Source organism: Cheilinus undulatus, linkage group 20, assembly GCF_018320785.1.
Source record: "Cheilinus undulatus linkage group 20, ASM1832078v1, whole genome shotgun sequence".
In the NCBI taxonomy this organism is placed as follows: Eukaryota; Metazoa; Chordata; class Actinopteri; order Labriformes; family Labridae; genus Cheilinus; species Cheilinus undulatus.
The window spans coordinates 18,674,068-18,693,946 of record NC_054884.1 but is presented as its reverse complement, the minus strand read 5'-3'; the positions used below and the strand labels follow the sequence as shown (position 1 = coordinate 18,693,946).

The 19,879-nt window shown below is 38.0% G+C and overlaps 3 protein-coding genes across 5 annotated transcripts in view; all 3 read left to right on the top strand.

Annotated features, from left to right (window-relative positions):
* The window catches only part of LOC121528799 (transient receptor potential cation channel subfamily M member 4-like), a 30,754-nt gene extending 20,442 nt beyond the window's left edge, over positions 1-10,312 (top strand). For 2 of the 3 annotated variants that reach the window (XM_041816402.1, XM_041816403.1), the window contains exons 21-28: positions 1,507-1,639; positions 1,911-2,085; positions 2,259-2,424; positions 2,512-2,693; positions 3,055-3,187; positions 3,259-3,331; positions 5,205-5,298; positions 10,027-10,312. In XM_041816402.1, coding sequence (XP_041672336.1) covers positions 1,507-1,639; positions 1,911-2,085; positions 2,259-2,424; positions 2,512-2,693; positions 3,055-3,187; positions 3,259-3,331; positions 5,205-5,298; positions 10,027-10,205 — 1,135 coding nt within the window. In that variant the 3' untranslated portion in view covers positions 10,206-10,312. Of the gene's footprint in view, positions 1-1,506; positions 1,640-1,910; positions 2,086-2,258; positions 2,425-2,511; positions 2,694-3,054; positions 3,188-3,258; positions 3,332-5,204; positions 5,299-5,457; positions 8,697-10,026 lie in introns of those variants that run through there. The other variant, XM_041816404.1, reaches the window with a different exon arrangement.
* Positions 10,313-10,359: 47 nt separating this feature from the next.
* On the top strand, positions 10,360-15,708 carry LOC121528802 (cilia- and flagella-associated protein 251). Its single transcript, XM_041816409.1, has 6 exons — positions 10,360-11,084; positions 11,154-11,243; positions 15,166-15,231; positions 15,346-15,417; positions 15,517-15,571; positions 15,668-15,708. The coding sequence occupies exons 1-6, from the start codon at positions 10,362-10,364 to the stop codon at positions 15,706-15,708; spliced, it is 1,047 nt and encodes a 348-aa protein (XP_041672343.1). The 5' UTR covers positions 10,360-10,361.
* Positions 15,709-17,615: 1,907 nt separating this feature from the next.
* Positions 17,616-19,879, top strand: part of LOC121528715 (carbonic anhydrase-like) — a 42,210-nt gene continuing 39,946 nt past the window's right edge. The window contains exon 1 of the mRNA XM_041816280.1: positions 17,616-17,706. The gene's annotated coding sequence lies outside the window, so the exon portion shown is untranslated. The remainder of the gene's footprint in view (positions 17,707-19,879) is intronic.

Sequence of the window (19,879 nt, the reverse complement as noted above, 5' to 3'; positions counted from 1 at the left end):
GACTGAACTTTTACCAGAGACCCTCCATTTCCCAGCCCAAATCCTTGCAAAATGAACTGCTGCAGCTCCTACTGAGCCACTGCCACCCTGTTACCGTTATATTTAGAGCAGTGGTTCTCAACTGGTGGCTAAGAATCCAAAAGTGGGTCACAAGGTTGGTGGATTACGAATGTGTGCCTGACTGGGAGACTGTGGCAAGAAATGTATGATCTATGGAAAGTGGACATACATCCATATATTTTGTTTTACTCAGTTTGCCCAGTAAAAAGTAGGCTGGCTTTATTTTTGTTTTGTTTTTTTGAGATCTTATTTATACAGAAAAGGATTAGAGCCAGCAGTAAAGGAAAAATATGCTCTGCTCTTCAAGAATAAAGTCAAAATGATGAGAAAAAAAGTTGAAATGTTCAGAATAAAGCTGAAATTCAATTTCAAGATTTAAGAATACATGGTGAGAATGAAGTTGAAATAAAGTTTTAAAGTTAAAGTTTTAAAATGATGAGAAAAAAAGGTCAAAATTTTGAGAATAAAGTTGAAATACAATTTTGAGGAAAAAAGTCCAATTTTGAGGATAAAGTTGAGCCTTATTGGACCATAGCAAGCATTGGATCTTGGCTGTCTCTACAAAACACCTTTTATCAATGATGAGCATATGCATCTTTACTTCAGTACTTGATTTACCAACACCGAGATTCTTTCTCTTTTAGCTCAAACACAGTGTGATTGTCAGTGTTAAGTGTTGTCTGTGTTACATTGTTAAAACTCTTGCAAGTCCAACTGAAGTCAGTCCCTGGCTGTCGAGGAGTTGACTTTACTCCAGCCATTTCGGCTTTAAAACCGAAATTGTATTTTGATTATTTCTCAACATTTCCACTTTTTTTCTCCTCATTGTGAATTTCCTCCCGAAGTGCACAATATTATTTCTTCGTTCACCCACAACCCTAATCCTCTAAACGTGGGGAGGGAGAATGGAGGAAGCGTGCTACAAGCATGAGACGGAATTAGGAATCAATCCTGGACTAGTGCGTCCAGGACTGTCGTCTCTTTAAATGCCTACTCTGCCAACTGAACCAATCCCAGCACCCATAATGCACTTCTTAATCATGTTTTTTTTTTTTTTTTTGTTCTCCCTCTTTATCCAGCAACATTTTTTGTCAAAGGTCCAAACTGCAACACTTTGCATTAAACATTTAAGGGGTTGAATTTTTTTCAGAAATGCAGTTGCAATTTCTTATTGATTAGGAGGTGGTGGTCTACACTACGGCTAGACTAGTTTAAAACCACTGATGTGGAGTTTGAGGAGCTTTAGAAGTTAATGTTAAAATCAGTTTTTATCACATTTTTAAAGAGACGTCTTTAAAATCTTACTCATTTATCCTGTGTGCTGGATATGCAGACTGTTTCCACACTCCTAACTTGTTCTCTTGGAGTTGAGATTCCGCAGTTATTTTACTATTTGACCACTGGGTGGTGCTGTTACCTCAGAGTTTAATTGTCCCTGTGTTTCAGGATGTTCAAGTTGACATATGGATTTGGCAGAGATGTCCTGTGTGTGACCTACATGGTCTTCACCATCCGCCTCATTCACATCTTTGCCATTCACAGACAGCTGGGACCAAAAATCATTATTGTTGGCAAGATGGTGAGAAGGGTTTCCCAAAGTGATGTTTCTTTGTTTACAGTCAGCCTTTTAAGTGAATTTGCATCTTTTTAACACAAATGTGAGTTCCCTTTTTCTTGCTTTTAAATCTGATGCACTGGAGAAGAAGTAAGATTTACAATTGTGTCATCAAATGAGCATTCTGCAAACACTGGAAGAATTTCCCATAAAAACATTATAATAGACATTCTATGTACAGAGAACGTATTATGAGAATGTAACGGCAGAAAGTTGATTATTTTCTCCTGTTTAGATGAAGGATGTCTTCTTCTTCCTCTTCTTCCTGGGAGTGTGGCTGATGGCATATGGAGTGGCCAATCAGGCTTTGCTTTACTCCTATGACCCTCGACTTGATCGCATCTTTAGGCGTGTTTTCTACCGCCCATATTTGCACATATTTGGACAGATTCCAGTGGAAGAGATGGATGGTAGGATTGTGAGCATTATGTATGATATAAAACAAATAGTTACTGTTTAAAAGCAAAACTTTAACACACACACAAAAAAAACAGTTTTGCTGTCTCAAAAACCTGAAAGCCAAGTATAAAGTACAGTAAAGAAAGGTAATTAATTATCACTCTTTATTTTGTGTCTATGCCAGTGGGGAAGCATTGGGACATGGAATGCACACACAACGTGTCTCTGATTCGGAACGGTGATGAGCCGTGCAGAGTTCAGAACAGTAACTGGCTGGTGGTGATCCTGCTGGTTGTGTATCTGTTGGTCACCAACATCCTGCTCATCAACCTGCTCATCGCCATGTTTAGGTAGAGAACTAAGATGTCAGTAAGTCTGACTCTCTGGCTACAACATCATGCTTAATCTCTGCAATATTTCTTGTCCTTTTTCTTCAGCCATACTTTCTCTGAGGTGCAGGCTAACAGTGACATCTACTGGAAGTTCCAGCGCTACAACCTGATAGTTCAGTACCACTCCCGGCCTTCCCTCGCTCCTCCTTTCATCATCCTTTCTCACATCAATCTGTTTATCAAGAGGAACATCCGCAAAGTGCCATCAATCAAGATCCACCACTTTGGTCAGTATCTGAACAGAAATTGGATCACTTTATTTGATTTTGCTCATAATAAGGGCGGTTATCACAGGGTAAAGTGAAGGGTTAATGTCTTTATTCACTGATATCCACTGTTGCTGGTCTTGATCCAGCTGTAAACTTTTCCTTTGACCAACTTCAATCAAGATTAGGCATTAGCAATTCAGTCATTGTGTCACAGTAGTAAGGATGATGATTTATGCGTCAATACTCCACCCCAACCCTAATGCCTAATTATTAAAATACATGCTGAATGAGACGCTATGGTCCTTGTGCTTGGCAGGGGAATTACCACAGCTTTGCCGGCAGGTAATAATTCTAAAAGATCTTGGTGTTTTTTGTCCAGTGCTGCAGTTAACAGGTAAAGCTGCTAACAGGTTAATGACATGGGAAACCATCCAGAAGGAGGACTTTCTGACTGCCCAGAACAAAATCCAGAAAAGCAGCGACTCTGAGAGGCTCAAACGGATGTCTGCCAAGTAAGCATACCCTTCTACACTAACACAGCAAAGAAACTTATTTCTGAGTCTCAATCATGCTCCTGTTTCAGAGTGGATGGGGTCCTTAAACATATGACTGAGAGCAGAGATTTTGACCACAGACTGAGGGCTCTGGAGAACGAGGTAACATTAAAGCATTAAACTTATCTTTCACTCCTTAATCTATCAATGTGTGCTAAACGTGTCATTCTTGGTACATTAAGGACACTACTGTATAAGAACATGTGTGCTGAGTAATCCTAGCCTATGGGGAGGTTAGATAAATGTCACTCCTCCACATATAACATGGTAACTTATATGTCAGCTAGATCTCCATGTTCTGATATTGATATCAACAGTAAGCGACATAAGGGAGGGTTGCATGCCCCTTGTTGGCAAAAGGCAACCCTCTGTTAACCTGTGTATGGAAAAAAACAATAGTTTCTTGTTGTATTTGTAAAGGAGTCAGTACCACTGTACCAATACCAATAACACTGTCTTTACAGTTAAGATAAAGCATCTGGACAGCTCACAGCTTAGCATAATTAGGGTGTTGCAAGAGAAATGGCAGCTAAGTCTGTGAAAGCAGACTCAGAAGAATAAGAAGAAAGAAACACTACAAAACTGAAAACTACATCATCACAAGTCAAGTTAAAAGTTCTTATTCTTGCTTTTATGTCTGTTTGGCTTGCCTAATATAATTCTCTTTTCACTTGCCTAATTAAGTTTGCCCTCAATGTCTACAAATTGTTTAAAACACTGCTGCAAGGCTGTTCAAAAGGTTTTGCAAGTTATCTCACATTACTCCCATTTAATTACCCTACCTTGGCACCTGATTGATTTTAGTATTCACTTCACAATCTTTGTGTTTGTTAATAATGCACTGTAAGGGCAGACACTTAAATATGTCTCTGACCTACTCCACCCCTACATCCCCTGTAGATTCCTTTGGAATTAAAATCCTGCGATCCCAAAATTCATAAGCAGGTACAACAATATACATTAAAAACACAACATTCAAAGTAAGACAACTGGTTGGTTGGCCATGGCCAAGTATGACTGGTATGGAGCCATGCAGTCTCCATTTGCAGGCATTTGTGATACAGAGTGGGCTGTTCTGAAGAGCTCAGTGACTTTATCCCTGCTGGATATTCCACAGTCAACTGTAAGTGATATTATTAGAAAGTGGAAGCATTTAGGAACAAAAGCAATAGGCTAGAAAGCAGAAGACCTCGTAAAATCACAGAGTGGGGTCAACAACTGCTGAGGTGCATGGTGTGTGAAAGTTGCTTTGCTGATTCCATAGCTGAAGAGTTCTGAACTGCTACCAGTGTTAATGTAAGCACAAAAACTGTGCAGTGGAAATGCATTCTGTAGAGTGATAAATCAACACTTCTCTGCTTGACAGTCAGATGGCTGGATCTGGTTTTGGCGGAGGCTGGGGAAATGTTACCTGCCTGTCTGCACTGTGCAAACTGTTGAAGTTTGGTGGAAGAGGGATGATGTTATGGGGCTGTTTTTCAGGGGTTGGGCTGAGCTCCTTATCTCCAGTGTAGGACAATTTTAATGCTTCAGCATACCAAGATGTTCTGGAAAATGCTGTGCTTCCAACTTTGTGCTAACAGTTTGGGGAAGGCCCATTTCTGTTCCAACATGACTGTGCTCCAAAGCAGGGACTAAAAAAGACATGGTTTAATGAGTTTGGTGTGCAAGAACTGGACTGGCCCGCACAGAACCCTGACTTCAGCCCCACCGTGTACCTTTGATATAAACTGGACTGGAAATGACCAGCCAGTCATTCTCATAACACTCTTGTATATATAGTGTGTATCTGTAATGAAACTAGAACTCAGAATGTTTGGTGAGGCCTTACCTCCCAATTTGCTGTAAAAATTAACATTAGACTATAAAAGTCAGCATATATCCCATACTAACTGCACTGTACTGCTAAAGAAGAAGTCTTTGAGTTCCTGCCCATCAATAAAAAGCTTTTGACACCTCTGATCCCCCCTCTCAGATGGAGTACTGCTCTAATGCTCTCAGCTGGATCGTGGATACTTTGGCACAGGGAAGCACATTCAAACCTCCCCGACCTCCCCCTACATTAAGAGGTAATTTCATACATGTATCTTAAGTATCTTCATGTCAAGAGTCACATGTGTATTCACTGAGCGTGTTTGACTGGTCTGTTTGATTTGTAACTGCTGGCCTGCAGGCTTTCTTACCCAACACATCCCCTCACTTATCTCACGTCTCTTTCCTCTGCGCAGATGCTTTCCCCTCCTCTTCCAGTTCTTCCTGATTCTGCCTTAATGATGCGTTCACTTGCTCAGGGTTGGTAAGAAACAGCCACCCACTGGTCTTACTGTTTTCCAGTCGGGTTCATCAATGGACTCACTAACCAAATAAAGTTTAAATAGCTTTGAACTGAAAAAAAGAGTGAAAGGAAAGCAACCATCACTCCTCTTTACAGTATTAAATAAATGCAATTTATGCACATTTTATTTTAGGTGTGCAATCATTTAATGCCAAAGACAATTTTATGTATTTATTATGTGGCATGATATATTTTATGTTTTTCATTTGCCTATTCTATTATGTCTATATTGCTGTAATTGTAATCTGATGGCTGGAAATCTCTGTATGGTTTTTATAGGTGTTAACTGTTAGACTGAAACTATAATAATGTTACAGGGAAAACTGTCAGAGCACATTGGTTTATATTTTGTTGTTTCTGGCCAAATAGTTGCTATAAATTGTCAGCAAAACCCTACTGAGACCAAGGTCTCTGTCCATGTGTGCCCTGTAGCAATATTGTAAAAGAGAGAAAAAGACAAACAAACTTCAAACAAAATAATTACAGGTATAACCATAATTGCATACTCATTCTGGCAGACTTATGCCCTGGTATATTACATATTTCAGTCAGGAACACTCTGGTCATACATTTTATCATGTTATCACAAAATGGATCTACAGTTTTACAGCAAAAATAGAAGTGGCTCCGTGACAGATCCCTGGGGTACTCCTTCACGTTAATCTGTTAGTTAAATCATTGTGAAACAATAAAACAATATTGGTGTTATTGAGACCAGCCAGACACAACCTACTTTATAAAATGGATTGGTCAGCCTTATCAGAAGACTTTAAAAATGGCTGGCTGTACATTTTCTAACCTTACTAATTGAATTCATAGTCACTTATTACAGGGGTTGTTAAAGCATGTACTATAGCCAGGTCTCAGTCTGGATTCATATCGGGGTTAGAATGTTTCAGGATAAAAACAATATTGCTTATTCACCCATGATTCTACTAATGTAGACAGAAAATTTGGAACTGATGCAGAGCATACAAGTTAGTGAAGCTCCATGCCTGTGCTTACTTTAGCTAAGCCTATCTTAGCTTAGTTAAGCTTAGATTAACTTAGTTTAGCACTAAAGCTGTGTCCAAAACCATACAGGCCCTGCCTACTACACACTAGGACAGTGTAATATGTTCATATCAGGTCAGCATGTACTTTTGAAGCATGCTATGTAAAGTTAGCTAGCACCTGGCTAGCACCAGGTAATATGTGGAAGATTAGCAGCTATGCTCATTTCTGACGCAGATACATATTTATTAAAATCTTATTGGTACACATTAAATATGTTAAGAACAGTTGCTTTTAGTTGTATGCCATTTGCTGGCTGACTGGAAAGGCTCCACATTGGCTTAAAAAGCCACAGTGCATCGTGGGACAGCTGGATATGTCAAATAAGCTCCTATCTTTCACATAAAAATTACAGTCAATCCGTATGCTCCATTTAGCATGTTTTCCTGTTTAATCTTTGGCACATAAACAAGAGCAGTATTTGTCTTTTCATCTAATGTTTTTGCTAGAAAGCATGAAAGGACAAAAAGCTGAACTAAAACTTTGACAAACTGCATGTGGTGCAAAGAAATGAAATAAAACTTCAGTACTAGAGTCTCTGTGAGAAGTGTGACTAAAACAAGAGCGGTAGTTTGGCACACAGTAGAGAGAAGGGGATATGGGTAGTGTGAAAGGTGCTCCATCGGGCTGAGTTTCAGTGTACCAGAGCTCTATTGAAGGTCACATAGTAGAACCAGGCTATTGAAGGAGCCTTTACTGTAAATAGCTGCCTGGGCCACCTGTCAATCGCAGCAGCAGCACAAACTGAGCACAGCAGTGTCATCACTTTCTGCCTGGCGGCTGCATGTGCAGCTATGTTCTCATGTCAGTGAGCATGTGTGTCTCACTCCTCATGTGTCGGTGTCTAAGTTATCCTAATTTAAAGGCTTCTTCTTTCAAAGAACCTGCACTGCTCCTGAGTCTGAATCTCCTTTCCTTTTTTCAAAATCAAAACCTTTGCATTAGAAATGTTTGTACTTTCAGTGTAAACCATTTCTGTGGAATGTAAGCCTCAGACAAATGTGCTGCACATGAGCAGACCGCCATCATCTCAAATTCCTTCTATTTACATCCAATCCATTCATCATCCTGACATGTTCTTCTCCGCTGTGGAACTTGCAAGCAAACTTTTTTCTTTTGCTGATTAGACTGTGTCTGAGAGGTGTTGGTTTCATTTAACAAGAGAGTTTATTACTTTTATTGTAAGGTGTTTGTATTTTTTGTGTCATGTTTGCAACAATGAGAGAGGCATGTGTGTCTCCCTCCCTCTTCAGCCTTTATCCAGAACAAACAGCAAATGTTAAAAATGTAAGTGTAATAAAGTGTAACAGCCTGTTTGAGCATGTACTGTTTATTCCCTGTGTGTTCTCTGCAGTTTCACTTCCAATTAATTTGTATTTTTCATAAACAATTAATCAGCTGAGAACAATCTTTTTTTTCCAGTTACATAGAATAAGAGAAGTAATAGTAAATTATGTGAGTAAGATTTTGATTTTGTCAAAAATCATGGAACTTCGAGTGAAAATTTTAAAAGGGCTGACATTTTCAGAAAAAATATCTAAAAATTTAAAAAACTTTTTGTAATTTTTGCAAAGATTTTTTGTAAATTTAGTGATTTTTTTTGGAGCTGTGTTTAAAACATTTTTGTCAAGAAATGAAAACTATTTGTCAAGAAATTTATGGGAAATTATTTATGGAATGGAGAAAAGTTCAAACTTTCGGTCAAAAATTTTCAGAATTTCTTTAGGAATTCTATTTAAGTTTTTTGAAAGATGTGACAAGAGTTCACAATGTTTCCACACATTCTTAAAGACATTTTTGACCAAAGTTTTAAATTTCCTTTGTAAAAATGTTTTGATGAAAATTTCCAGAAAAGAATTGGTGAAAGTTTGCTTAAACCCTTCATGAAAATCCCTAATATTTTGGAAAAAGTTACATAAATATTTAATTTTTGTCAAAAGATTGACATTTTTATGAACAAGTATGCCAAGCATTTAGAATTTACAGGATGGGCTTATTAAGTTTCCTAATGTTTTGGCAGGACTTTTTGAAAGCTTTAATAAAACAATTAGGAATTTTAGGAAATAATCTGTAGAACTTTGTTCAAAAATCTTATGAAAATCTTAAAGATTTCTTTGGAAACTAATAAAAAAATGAAAAAGTCACATCAAATCTTTCAAAACTGTCATTTTTATTCTTCATAAAATGTTTAAGATTTTTGTGAAGATTTTGAAAACTTTTTTCAAGAATTTTTGAGAATTTTGATTTAAAAATACTCACATTTAATTAAACTTTAATTAAACAGAAAATTATCTTTAAATTTTTAACCTTAACTTTTTTTTTAGCTTTGTCAATTTATGTAAATTTAGTGTATGCTGTGTTTTTGTCAAGAAATGTAAACAATTTGTAAAGATATGATTTCATGGAATTATAATTATCCAAACTTTTGATATATATATTAAAAAAATTGAAATATTGGACAAAAGCTTACAATTTTTTTTATCAAGTTTCCACACATTCTTAAAGAAAGTTCAGAAAATTTTTGCCCAAATTCTCTAACTGTCTTCACAAAAAAATTTTGTTGCAAGTTTCCAAAAATTCTTGCCATACATTCTCAAAAACCTGAATAGAACTTATAAATATTTCAAGTTGCATTATTTGATTTTTTTTTGTCTTTGTCAGAAATGGATTTATTAAAGTTTTGCAAAAAATGTGTAAGATTTTTATAAACGATTCTTGAGGACTTTTGGCAAGAACGCTTCGTAAACATTCATCAAAAAAATCTGGATTTTCTTCTAGAAAAGAAAAATTGGTCAGAAGTTTTCTGAACATTTTTAGAAAGTAATCAAAATAATTCAAAAGGTCTCATCAAATCGTTCAAAAACTCTCATAAACAATTAAAATTTTTGACAAAAAGAGAGGTTCACAAACTAGGAAGCTCCCATTTCAAACATTTTTATTCAACAAATGAAGGTCTGATCATCATGCTCTTCCTCGGTCTGGGAGCTTCCTGGTGTGCAAACTTTAATCAAAAGTTCAATTTTTTGGAAAAATGTTGCCCCTCCAAAAGTTTTTGAACCTTTGTTGAGGATTTTCAGAACTTTAATCAAGCATCAAAATTGTATGCAACTTTTGTCAACATTTGTTTGAACCTGACTAGAACTTTGGTTAACAGTCTGAATCATGCAAATAGGCATGCATATGTACATTTATAGACTAATAAAACTTTAGCACAGCAACAAAGATTCTATTCACATTAGACTTTAATGATTTTAATTGGACTGTTTCCATGTAAGTGGTCATTTCCGTCTTATTTCCATGTCTTTTAATCTCCCCTTCCCCTTTCTCTCCTGTGCTACGTCCCCTGCCCCCCTGCTGTCTGCCATATGCACACACCCACCTCTCTAACACTGTGGGTTAAGGGCATCAGGAGCATTCTTCCTGCACATGTGCCTCTGTCACTCATGCCAAGCAGCCACACAACTACATCGCACACCCAGCTGTGTTTCCACTGTGTCCTCTGTGTTCTCAGACGAGCCTGGAGCGTCAGCCTGTCACTCCCAGCCTGGCTCTCTGAAGCTTTGTACCGGACCTGAGCAAAATCTCTAAATTGGCAGCACCTTGGTTACACTTTGTGTGGATTTTACTGTTTTTGAGTGCAAAATTTCACTGATTCCTTTTTGATTTTGGTGAAAGAGGGTAAGGACTTTCCTCTGGTGTGGATTCATAGCTCAGAAAAGTCCTTGACTGTTTTAGTTTTCCAACATGGCTCCTGTGAGAGGTTGGGTGGTGGGGCTCCTGCTGGTTCTCCTGACTCCTTCTCAGCTCCCTCTCTCTGGGGTGGTGAGCGCCCAGGAAGTGACTGACGCAGAGGAAGGCCTGTCCAGACATGAGGAGGAGCTGGTGGCCGAGGAGGGTGCAACAGCTGATGGAGATGATGGTGCCGGGGAGGAAGAGGAAGAGGTAGCAGAGGAGGACGATGAAGGAGAAGCAGAAGAAGACGAGGAGGAGGCGGAGGAAGAGGAAGAAGAGGAGACTGCTGAGGAGGAAGAGGAGGAGGAAGCTGCAGAAGAAGAAGAGGAGGAGGAAGCTGCAGAAGATGAGGAGGAAGAAGCTGTAGAAGAGGAGGAGGAAGCTGCAGAAGAAGAGGAGGAGGAGGAAGCTGCAGAAGAAGAGGAGGAGGAGGAGGAAGCTGCAGAAGAAGAGGAGGAGGAAGAGGAAGCTGCAGAAGAAGAGGAGGAGGAGGAGGAAGCTGCAGAAGAAGAGGAGGAGGAAGAGGAAGCTGCAGAAGATGAAGAGGAGGAAGAGGAAACTGCAGAAGAAGAGGAGGAGGAAGAGGAAACTGCAGAAGAAGAGGAAGAGGAGGAAGAAGCTGCTGAAGAAGAGGCAGAGGAGGAAGAAGCTACAGAAGAGGATGCAGAGGAGGAGGAAGCTGAAGAAGAGGAAGAAGAAGCTGCTGAAGAAGAGGAGGAGGAAGTAGAAGAGGAGGCAGCTCATGAAGATGAGGATGATGCTGAAGAAGAGGACGCAGATGAGGAAGCAGCAGAAGAAGAAGAGGAGGAAGAGGAGGCCTCTGAAGAAGAGGAGTTAGCTGAAGAAGAGGCTGATGATGCAGTGGAAGAGGAGGAGGAAGAAGAGGATATTGCTGTACAGAACACAACTGAAGCAGTGGACGATGAAGGTTTGTCCTTTTTTTAAAGTATTTTGTTCTTAATATATTTATCGCACAGCCCAAAATAAACAGCAACATCAGACAAAGAAGAAGAATCATAAACGCTCATCCTTTAATCTGTGAGGGCTTTCTCTCTCTGAAGTAACCCTCTGACATTGTTATGTCATCTGTTTCTGCAGTAGGAACACTGTCACTCATGTTAGTCTAAAAATAGACCAGCTTATCTGTGAGGTAGCTGACACCCAACAGTCTCCAAACCATTCATGCCTTTTGTTGAGCTAATGCTGCTATTTAAGGACCCCCAAAAAAGGTACAGTTAACATGTCAAGTTCAGACTAACACTGAGATGCAGCTCAAATATTGATCCAAAAGAATCATTTAATTACCCAGACTATCCAGCCTGAAGAGAATTTAATTAATTCCTAGACTGGGGCATGCAGCTGAGCCTGATTTATGCTTCTGCATTGAATCTTGTCTTTAACAAATACCATAGGTCTGTGCATTGGTCCTCTAGATAGCATGGGGTGGTTGGCAGTCCCTAAGAGTGGCTGCAGACAGGACAACAATTAATCACATCTACTCCCTCATCCATGTCTCTCTGCGGCCGAACACATGTAATAATCAACCAGTCTTATTCCAAACTCTCCTTCTCTGTCTCTCCTTTCTTCTTCACAACATCTGCAGCATTAAAAATCACACTGCCTACTGTTGTTTCAGTGGAGTGTTACAGAGAGAAGCTGACATACTAACACACAATATAGTACCCATGATAGAGTAGATAAAACAGAGGTATAAACTAAACTTTACACAAAGGAAGCATTAAGCTTGTGTCCTCATACGCACAAGGCCATCCATAAGGGGGGTACAGGGGAGAGCTTTCTGGGCCCCAGCCAAACTGGGGGCTCATGGAGGTCAGCAAAATCATGGTCCATTGTAAAATTAAGCTGAGATAACCATATTTTATTCCCCAACCTGAATAATTAGCCCTCTTTTCTAATCAGCAAAAAAGTGTAAATAAATTATATTCATGTGTGCTGTAGTACAGTACAGCCTTTTCTTAAAATAGAATGACCTTTTTATTGGTAGTGAAACAACGGAGATGGGCACACTGATATAAACAAGAAAAGCAATGTGAGTCTTCATAGCTAAGCCATGATGTACAAAATCGTCAGGATGCCAAAAATATAGAAGAAATACAGACAACTTTGATGGAAAAGTAAAAATGATCGAAAGTAGCAAAATAGTTTAACAGTAAAAAAATATATGCAAACATGGTTAAGAGTGGCGAAAATAACCAAAAATTGGTTAACAGTGGTGAGAATGGTGTTAAATTGCAAAAAAACAGCAAAGATTGGTTTATAGTGGCACAATTGGCGAAATGTGTGATAAAGATGCAAAAAGAAGTGGCAAAATTGAGTGAAAAGCAGCAAAAATGGCTCTAACAGTGGCAAATTAGTCAAAAATGGGTGAAAAGCACACACAAATGGCCTTGAAGTAGCAAAAGAAGCGGCTAAATGGGTTAATAGTGCCACAAGTTGCAAAAATTGATTAAAGGGGACATATTATGCAAAAATCACTTTTTCAGGCTTTTCTTACAAAAATATGTACCCCTGGCCTGTCCACAATCCCCTCAAATACCAGAAAAATCCATCCCCTTCCACCCTGTCTTTCTCAACCTTTCAGAAAATGTGTGCTGAAACAAGCCGTTCTCAGGTTTTACCCTCATGACCTCAAGTGGGGAGTAAGCACCGCCCCCAGGTTTGGTTGGCTCTCGCCGCTTGGAAGAAATTTCCACCCTCCTCTCCTGATCTTCCTCTCACCTGCTAGCTAAGTGCTGGATAGCTCAGTGGGTTACCCTGCTGACTTTTATCTGGGAGATTGATGGTTCAAATTCCGGTCAGGTCCTTAACGTTGGATAAAAGTGTCCGTAACATTTTAACATGAGGAGTGCCACATCCATTTCCTGAGAGGGGTGTGGTCAGGGGCGGATTCAGACATAAACAATTAAAGCCACAGACACAGAAACAACTCGTTCTGAGAAAGGCTGAAACAGAGGGGTTTTTAGCATGCAAAAATCTTATACTAGAGTGTTTTGTCAGCAACAAACTTCACGAGCATGTTTTGGGGACCTATGATACCAATATGAACTTGTCTTAAAAGGGTAAAATATGTCCCCTTTAAAAGTAGTAACAATGGGTTAAAAGTGGCAAAAAGAGGTGGTGAATTGGTTGAAAAAAAAGCACAAAAATGGGTGGAATAAAGCAAAAATGTATTAACAGAGGCCAAATATTGGCAAAAATGGGTGAAAAGCAGCAACAATAGCTTATCAGTGGCAAATAAGTGGGAAAGCAGCAAAAATGGGTGAAAAAAAAAAGTGAAATGGGTTAAAAAGTAGCACAAAATAAAGAATTTTAACATCAGAACTCAATAACATCTTCACATACTTTTCATCTCCAAAATAAGGTAACTGTTAGCCAGGATGCTAGCATTAGTGCTTCAATACACATGCATTGGCATCATCAATAAATTATACCTGGGCAGGGCCCCACAGGGGGCCAAGTCAACTGTGGCCAAGTCTGCATACATAAACCTGCAAAAATGTTTGGCGGTTACTTCACCTGTCTGTCTCCTCTCTGCTAACAATCATGGTGCCATAGAGAGGAGAAAATTCCTTTGTAGCCTACATTTAAACCTTTAAAGGCAGCACAACACAGAAGCAGCTTGCAAATCCTTGACGTTTAACTCTTTAATGACACAAAGAGATGCCTGTCTAAAGTCATGATTTAACAACAACAGGAGACCAGTTACAACACAGACCAAGTGGTTGATTTTAAGATAAGTTCCACCTCTGGCAAAACAAACAGCCAATCCTAGAGGACCATGGCCAGTCCTTGTCACCTCTTGTATCTGCCCCTGCCAGGCTTTATGTATCTTACAAAAAGCCAGAACAGCAAGCCATATAACACATTAATGTGGAAGTTAAAAGAAGAGTTGACAAAACCACAATGAATGTAGTCTTGAAGCTGATAACAACACACTAAAGACCAGCAAGTCCTACATTTTTGAACACGTTATAAACATCAATTCTTGGGAGGTCAAAACACACTATTATGAATTAATGATTATTTTGCCTCTTGGCATGGATCTTTTATTCATGTTTTACTACTTAATAATTGTTACCAGTTTTCAAAAAATACACACCTTAAGACTAAGGGTCAAAGGTCATAGCGCCTGACTTAAATCCCACATCAGCTTAAATGATGAAGATAACCGAAAGAAGTTTGTAATCTTCATCATGTTGTTAGTGTTTAACAAACAGCACTGCTGATACTAAGAGCTAGAGTAGCTTTACAGGTAACAGACCTCACAAAAGTTGTGTTGGGTAATTGAAATTTCACCATGAAATGTACTGATATTAAAAGTCGAGGACAAAGTCATGATGAATATTGTGCAGAAATAGGTTGTTAAGAAACACAAACCTCATGCTGGTGCTTGAGAAACGTATAATTCATCCTCTAGAAACTCCGAGTGCATGTTGGACCGTCTCATAGCTTTGGAGATATTTCAGTCTGAACTAAAACTGCACAACCTTCTGTCAGACAAAATCTGTACACCCTATAGCCATGCTGCTGGCATTCCTTTTAGCATGCAGCCAGCACAGTGACACGTGGACTTGTCAGAGCTCTGTAGTGTAAAAACATGTTAAATATTGTGATTCAGGTCAAATCTTGTTTGGAGATAAGCCATTGTAATTTCCTTTGACTACACAAGGTTATAGTACATCAACATGCCAGGCTGATATTTGCCTAGCTTTAAGGTGTTGTTAGCAGCTGACTTTATTTAGATGTGCCAACAGGTGACGATGCAGCAGAAGTGGAGGATGATGTAACTGAAGAGGAGCCAGTTGCTGACTTGCTTCAATTCCAGCCAGGCTCGTTGTGTAGCGTTTGCTCCATCTGCGAGGTAAAACCATGACTGCATATCTAAAATGCCATATCTATAGAGTTATGCTAGTCTGTTTATCTCAAAGTATGACATAGTACGTATTTAAAAATATTCTGCTCTTCTCTCTTCCAGCACTGCTCCAAGAACTGTGACCAATGCCCCTGTGAAGACGGAGACGAGTCTGATCACTGTGAACACTGCCAAGTAAATAAAAGAACCATGAATGAATGAATTTACGCATATTAAAGTCCACGTTATTGGGATAAGATCAGCAGCATTATAACCCTTTTCTTTGTTTTGTAGGAATGCTCATCCTGCTACCTTTGCCCACTACTGTGCGACACTATTTGCACACCAGGTAAATATCATTTGTTTCTTATCATAACGAGTATGCACTATTGTTTGACCATTTTGGTCAAATACCTTAACTTTGAAACATGTTTTTCCTTTTCAGGTGGCCTTATCGATGAGCTGACTGGATCTCTCTTTCAGTAAGAATTTTCATTCCCAACATCAGTGAGGGATAATGCCCACTGAAGTGTCCAGTATTAGGAACTATAAAAGCACTCAGAGAGCGCTCCGCCATTAGCCCTATCTCCTAATAGTACAGAATCCTTCAAAAAATTCCTGGATCCAGACGGTGATCCGGATTACTCCCAAAATCTAATCAGTTCTTCCTCATGCCATTTCTGACATTTCCTGAAATTTCATCAAAATCCATCCATAACTTTTTGAGTTATGTTGCTAACAAACTAACTAACAAACCCTGCTGATCACATAATCTCCTTGACAGAGGTAATAAATGGACACAGCCTGATAATGAACTCTTCATTGGCTTTATTCAGATTTGTGTGCATAGTTTTGATATTCAAAGGTACTCAGTGCCAGAAATAATTGAGAACTCTACAGCTAATCAGAAGTGAGCATTTAACCAAGCCATACTATAACATACAACTAATACATGCATGTTGGTGAACTGAAATGGCTGAGTGTTGAAAATGCTTATCCTCTGAACTTTGATTTGCAGGTCCTTTTCTGCTCTTCTCTGAGCGGCTTTTTTGACACCACCATGTGGTAACATGGGGTACTGCACCCAAGATTGGAGCTGTCTGGCTGTTCATACCTCTCCAGCAACACGAGGACTCCCCAAAGAGTTTAACATCTAACACCACATAGAAGAGAAAAACCATGTTTAGGTTTTATAATGGTACAGCCTTTAAGGTGGCTCTTGTATTATTATTTTTTTTTTTTGTCTTTTAGTTTTTCATAAACTGTGTTTAATCTTTTTTTTCCAAAGCAAAACCAATAAAAAGGCATAATTAAGACAGTCATGTATATAGATATTTTTAGTAGGACAACTCTTAAACAGTTAAGCAAAAATACAGGTACAAGGCATATTTATACGTACACAAAGATTAAAGTCTGCAGAAATATGCAAATACGTTATTAGTTCTTGAATTTGTATGGAAAACTTGACACAGAAATTATACCAAAAAATGACTGTTTCTGGTTTAATAATGGCTTTCTCCTTATTAGTCAAACTTACCTCATGAAGCAAATACATACTTCAAATGGCAGTTATCTTCATGCACTTTTTTGTTGATCCTAACTTACTATTTTACATTGTTTACTGATAAATAAAAAGCTAGAGGTGTTTTTGTGCATATTTATATATATATGACTTGCATTAAGTAAAGATCATATTGAATAAAAAGATAAACAAGTTAGGTTCAAAAGGCCTAAGATATAAAACAAAAGCATCTACACCACAACTTTGTGTTAAATTTGTGTTTTCCTCATGCTTATGGGATGCACGAGTATTACGAATCTCTGATAATAAAAATAAACTCTGTTTGGACAAAGATGTTGTCATTTTTAAGCAAACATTGAAAACAAACTAGATACTTTTGAGGATACTTTCAGCATTATTCTGAAAACTTTGCTACCACTCTACAGGTCTGGGATGTTTTTTAAAAACATAAGAAAACAGAGATACAGATTACTCACTGGTATATACATGATTCCTTTTTATGTACTATTGTTTTAGATATTTTTAATTGAAGCTTCAATTTTGGTCTGTAAAACTCTGGCTTGCAACCTTTTTTCATCATAAATACTCAATTTAGAAATTATAAAGTTTCTCAGAAGACTTGGGCACTGTTTTCATGTAGAGTGGTTTTACTGAGGTGACTTCTAAGCTTAATGTATAAAATTGATGGTGTACATGCAGCGATATAAAGTGAAACATTTACAGGAAATTTCATGTGAAGATGTACCTAAATTACATCTGTTTTCTTTCCCTAACATTTTATCTCAGGGAGGCTTTCTGCTTTCATGTGTCCCAATTGTCCAGTCAATTGCCCAACCAATCAGATCATGATTACTGAGTCGTTCAGCTGTGGCTAACGTGAAACTAAAGGCTTCTCTGCAAGTGTGAACTCTTCCTGAGCTCTTTCTAATTGACAGGCATTCATCCTGCAGGAGCTGATCCAGGTGAGGTCCTACTGCTGTCATGGAAAAATTAACTTCTCACTTTTCTTTCACTGACTGCTGGAGGATAAAAAAATTTACCAAAGTTAATGAATCAGACTGAAGCAAAAATTTGTACCTTGAGATAACACAATATTAGATTCTTTAGGTACAGGCAGGCTGTTGTTTTTTCTTGGATGAGATACGCCTCTCTTGATACTATAGACTGAAAAACTTTTCAAAAGAACTCGACTGGCCCACTACTAAATAAACATACCTTTGAATCTTTTTGTTTTACATATATTTTGCTTGCTTTTGTCTCGAGTCCCACTGTTGACCACATTCACACCAAGTTAGCATGAAGTACACTGTAAAAAAAATTCCGTTAAATTTACGGTAAAACGCTGGCAGCTGTGGTTACCAGAGATTTACTGTAAAAATTACGGTGAGAATGTATGAGAAAAAACGGTGTTTTCATTCTACAACTGTAAATATTACAGTTCAAACCTGTTTTTTTTAACTGTAAATTTCTGTTAAAAAAATACAATATTGTAACCGTTTATACAAGGATTTGCTGTAAAAATAACAGTTATACTGTAACCATATTTACGGTAATTTGCTGTACAACTTACTGTATTTTGATGTAGAAATTACAGAACTATTCCAACATTTTCTACAGGGATTGGCTGTAAAAATAATGATAATGAAACAAACCTGTTTACGGTAAATTACTTTAAAAACACCAGAAATCCTGTAAACCTAAATACAATCTATCTCAGTAATAAAAACAGTAGACCCGTATAATGTTTAACGGTATTTTATTATAACTACTTAAATTTTACAGTAAATTACTGGCAGCTGTGGTTACCAGAAATTTACCGTAAAAAATACAGTACAAAACATGAGAAATTACAGCTGATATTTGCAGATTTTACGGTAGTAGCAAAATACTGCCCAACTTTAAACTTTACAGTAAGTTACTGGCAGCTGTGGTTACCAGAAATTTACTGAAAAAAATACAGTACAAAACATGAGAAATTACAGCTGATGTTTGCAGATTTTACTGTAGTAGCTTAATACTTCCTTACTTTAAATTTTACTGTAAATTACTGGCAGCTGTGGTTACCAGAAATTTACTGTAAAAATACAGGACAAAACATGAGAAATTACAGCTGATGTTTGCAGATTTTACAGTAGTAGCTTAATACTGCTTTACTGCAAATTTTACGTTACCAGCAGCTGTGGTTGCCAGAAATTTACTGTAAAAAATACAGTACAAAACATGTGAAATTTCAGTTAATTTGCTAGATTTTTGCAGTAGTGCCCTAATACTCCTACTTTTAACAAAAGATTCAAGCTCTCTGATAAACAATAAGAAACTCTGCAGTTATATGTTTGCAATAAAAAACCTTTCAACACATCTGATAACTTGTCTGTATACTCACAAAGCAGTTTAGATCTTGGAAAAAAAAGCTTGTGTCCATATGTATGACAGGTAGTCCTTGGTGTAATGCATGAAGATGAAACAAAGTCACTTGCCCCTGAATGATTCGAGAGTAATGAGTCCAGTCTTGACTGAAGAAGGCCTTCCACTTGGGAAGCTTCACGTGGCCAAGAAACTTCATCTTCTTGAAGACTCGAGCACAGTTCATCAGGTGTTCTACTTTGGACTGGCTCCATCCTCTCTGCAGGAAGTACATATACAAAGCAAAGTAAGAGTGATTCAGTGCTTCAGTTTAATGCCTACACAGATGTAAATTTGAGAAAACTAGGCTCTAATAAGCCATGCTTACAATCAGCACAACAGAATAAAATAAACAGTGTGTACAGTACATATAGATCATTTCTATAATAGAATATGGTGAAAAAACGCAAATGTACCCACAAGTGCCAGCTATTAAGTCAGCAATCACCTAACAACAGCCAATTACTTTTTCCGTTATTGATTATAATGAGACAGTTATGACATATTAATTGCAATTTGCTTTTCCTTTATAGTTTAGAGCTGTGGTGCCCAGGCTTGTATCCACTGAGCTCCCCCCTCCTTCACATATCCAAGAAGATATGGACCCACACAAAAAAGTGACATAGCTATTGCTGTAAAAACTAAACATAAATTTGAATTGATGTCATTATTTAAAGCAGTTTTAATTTTGGCAGATATTTTTAATTTTAGTCTTAGTTTTAGTCTTTAAGT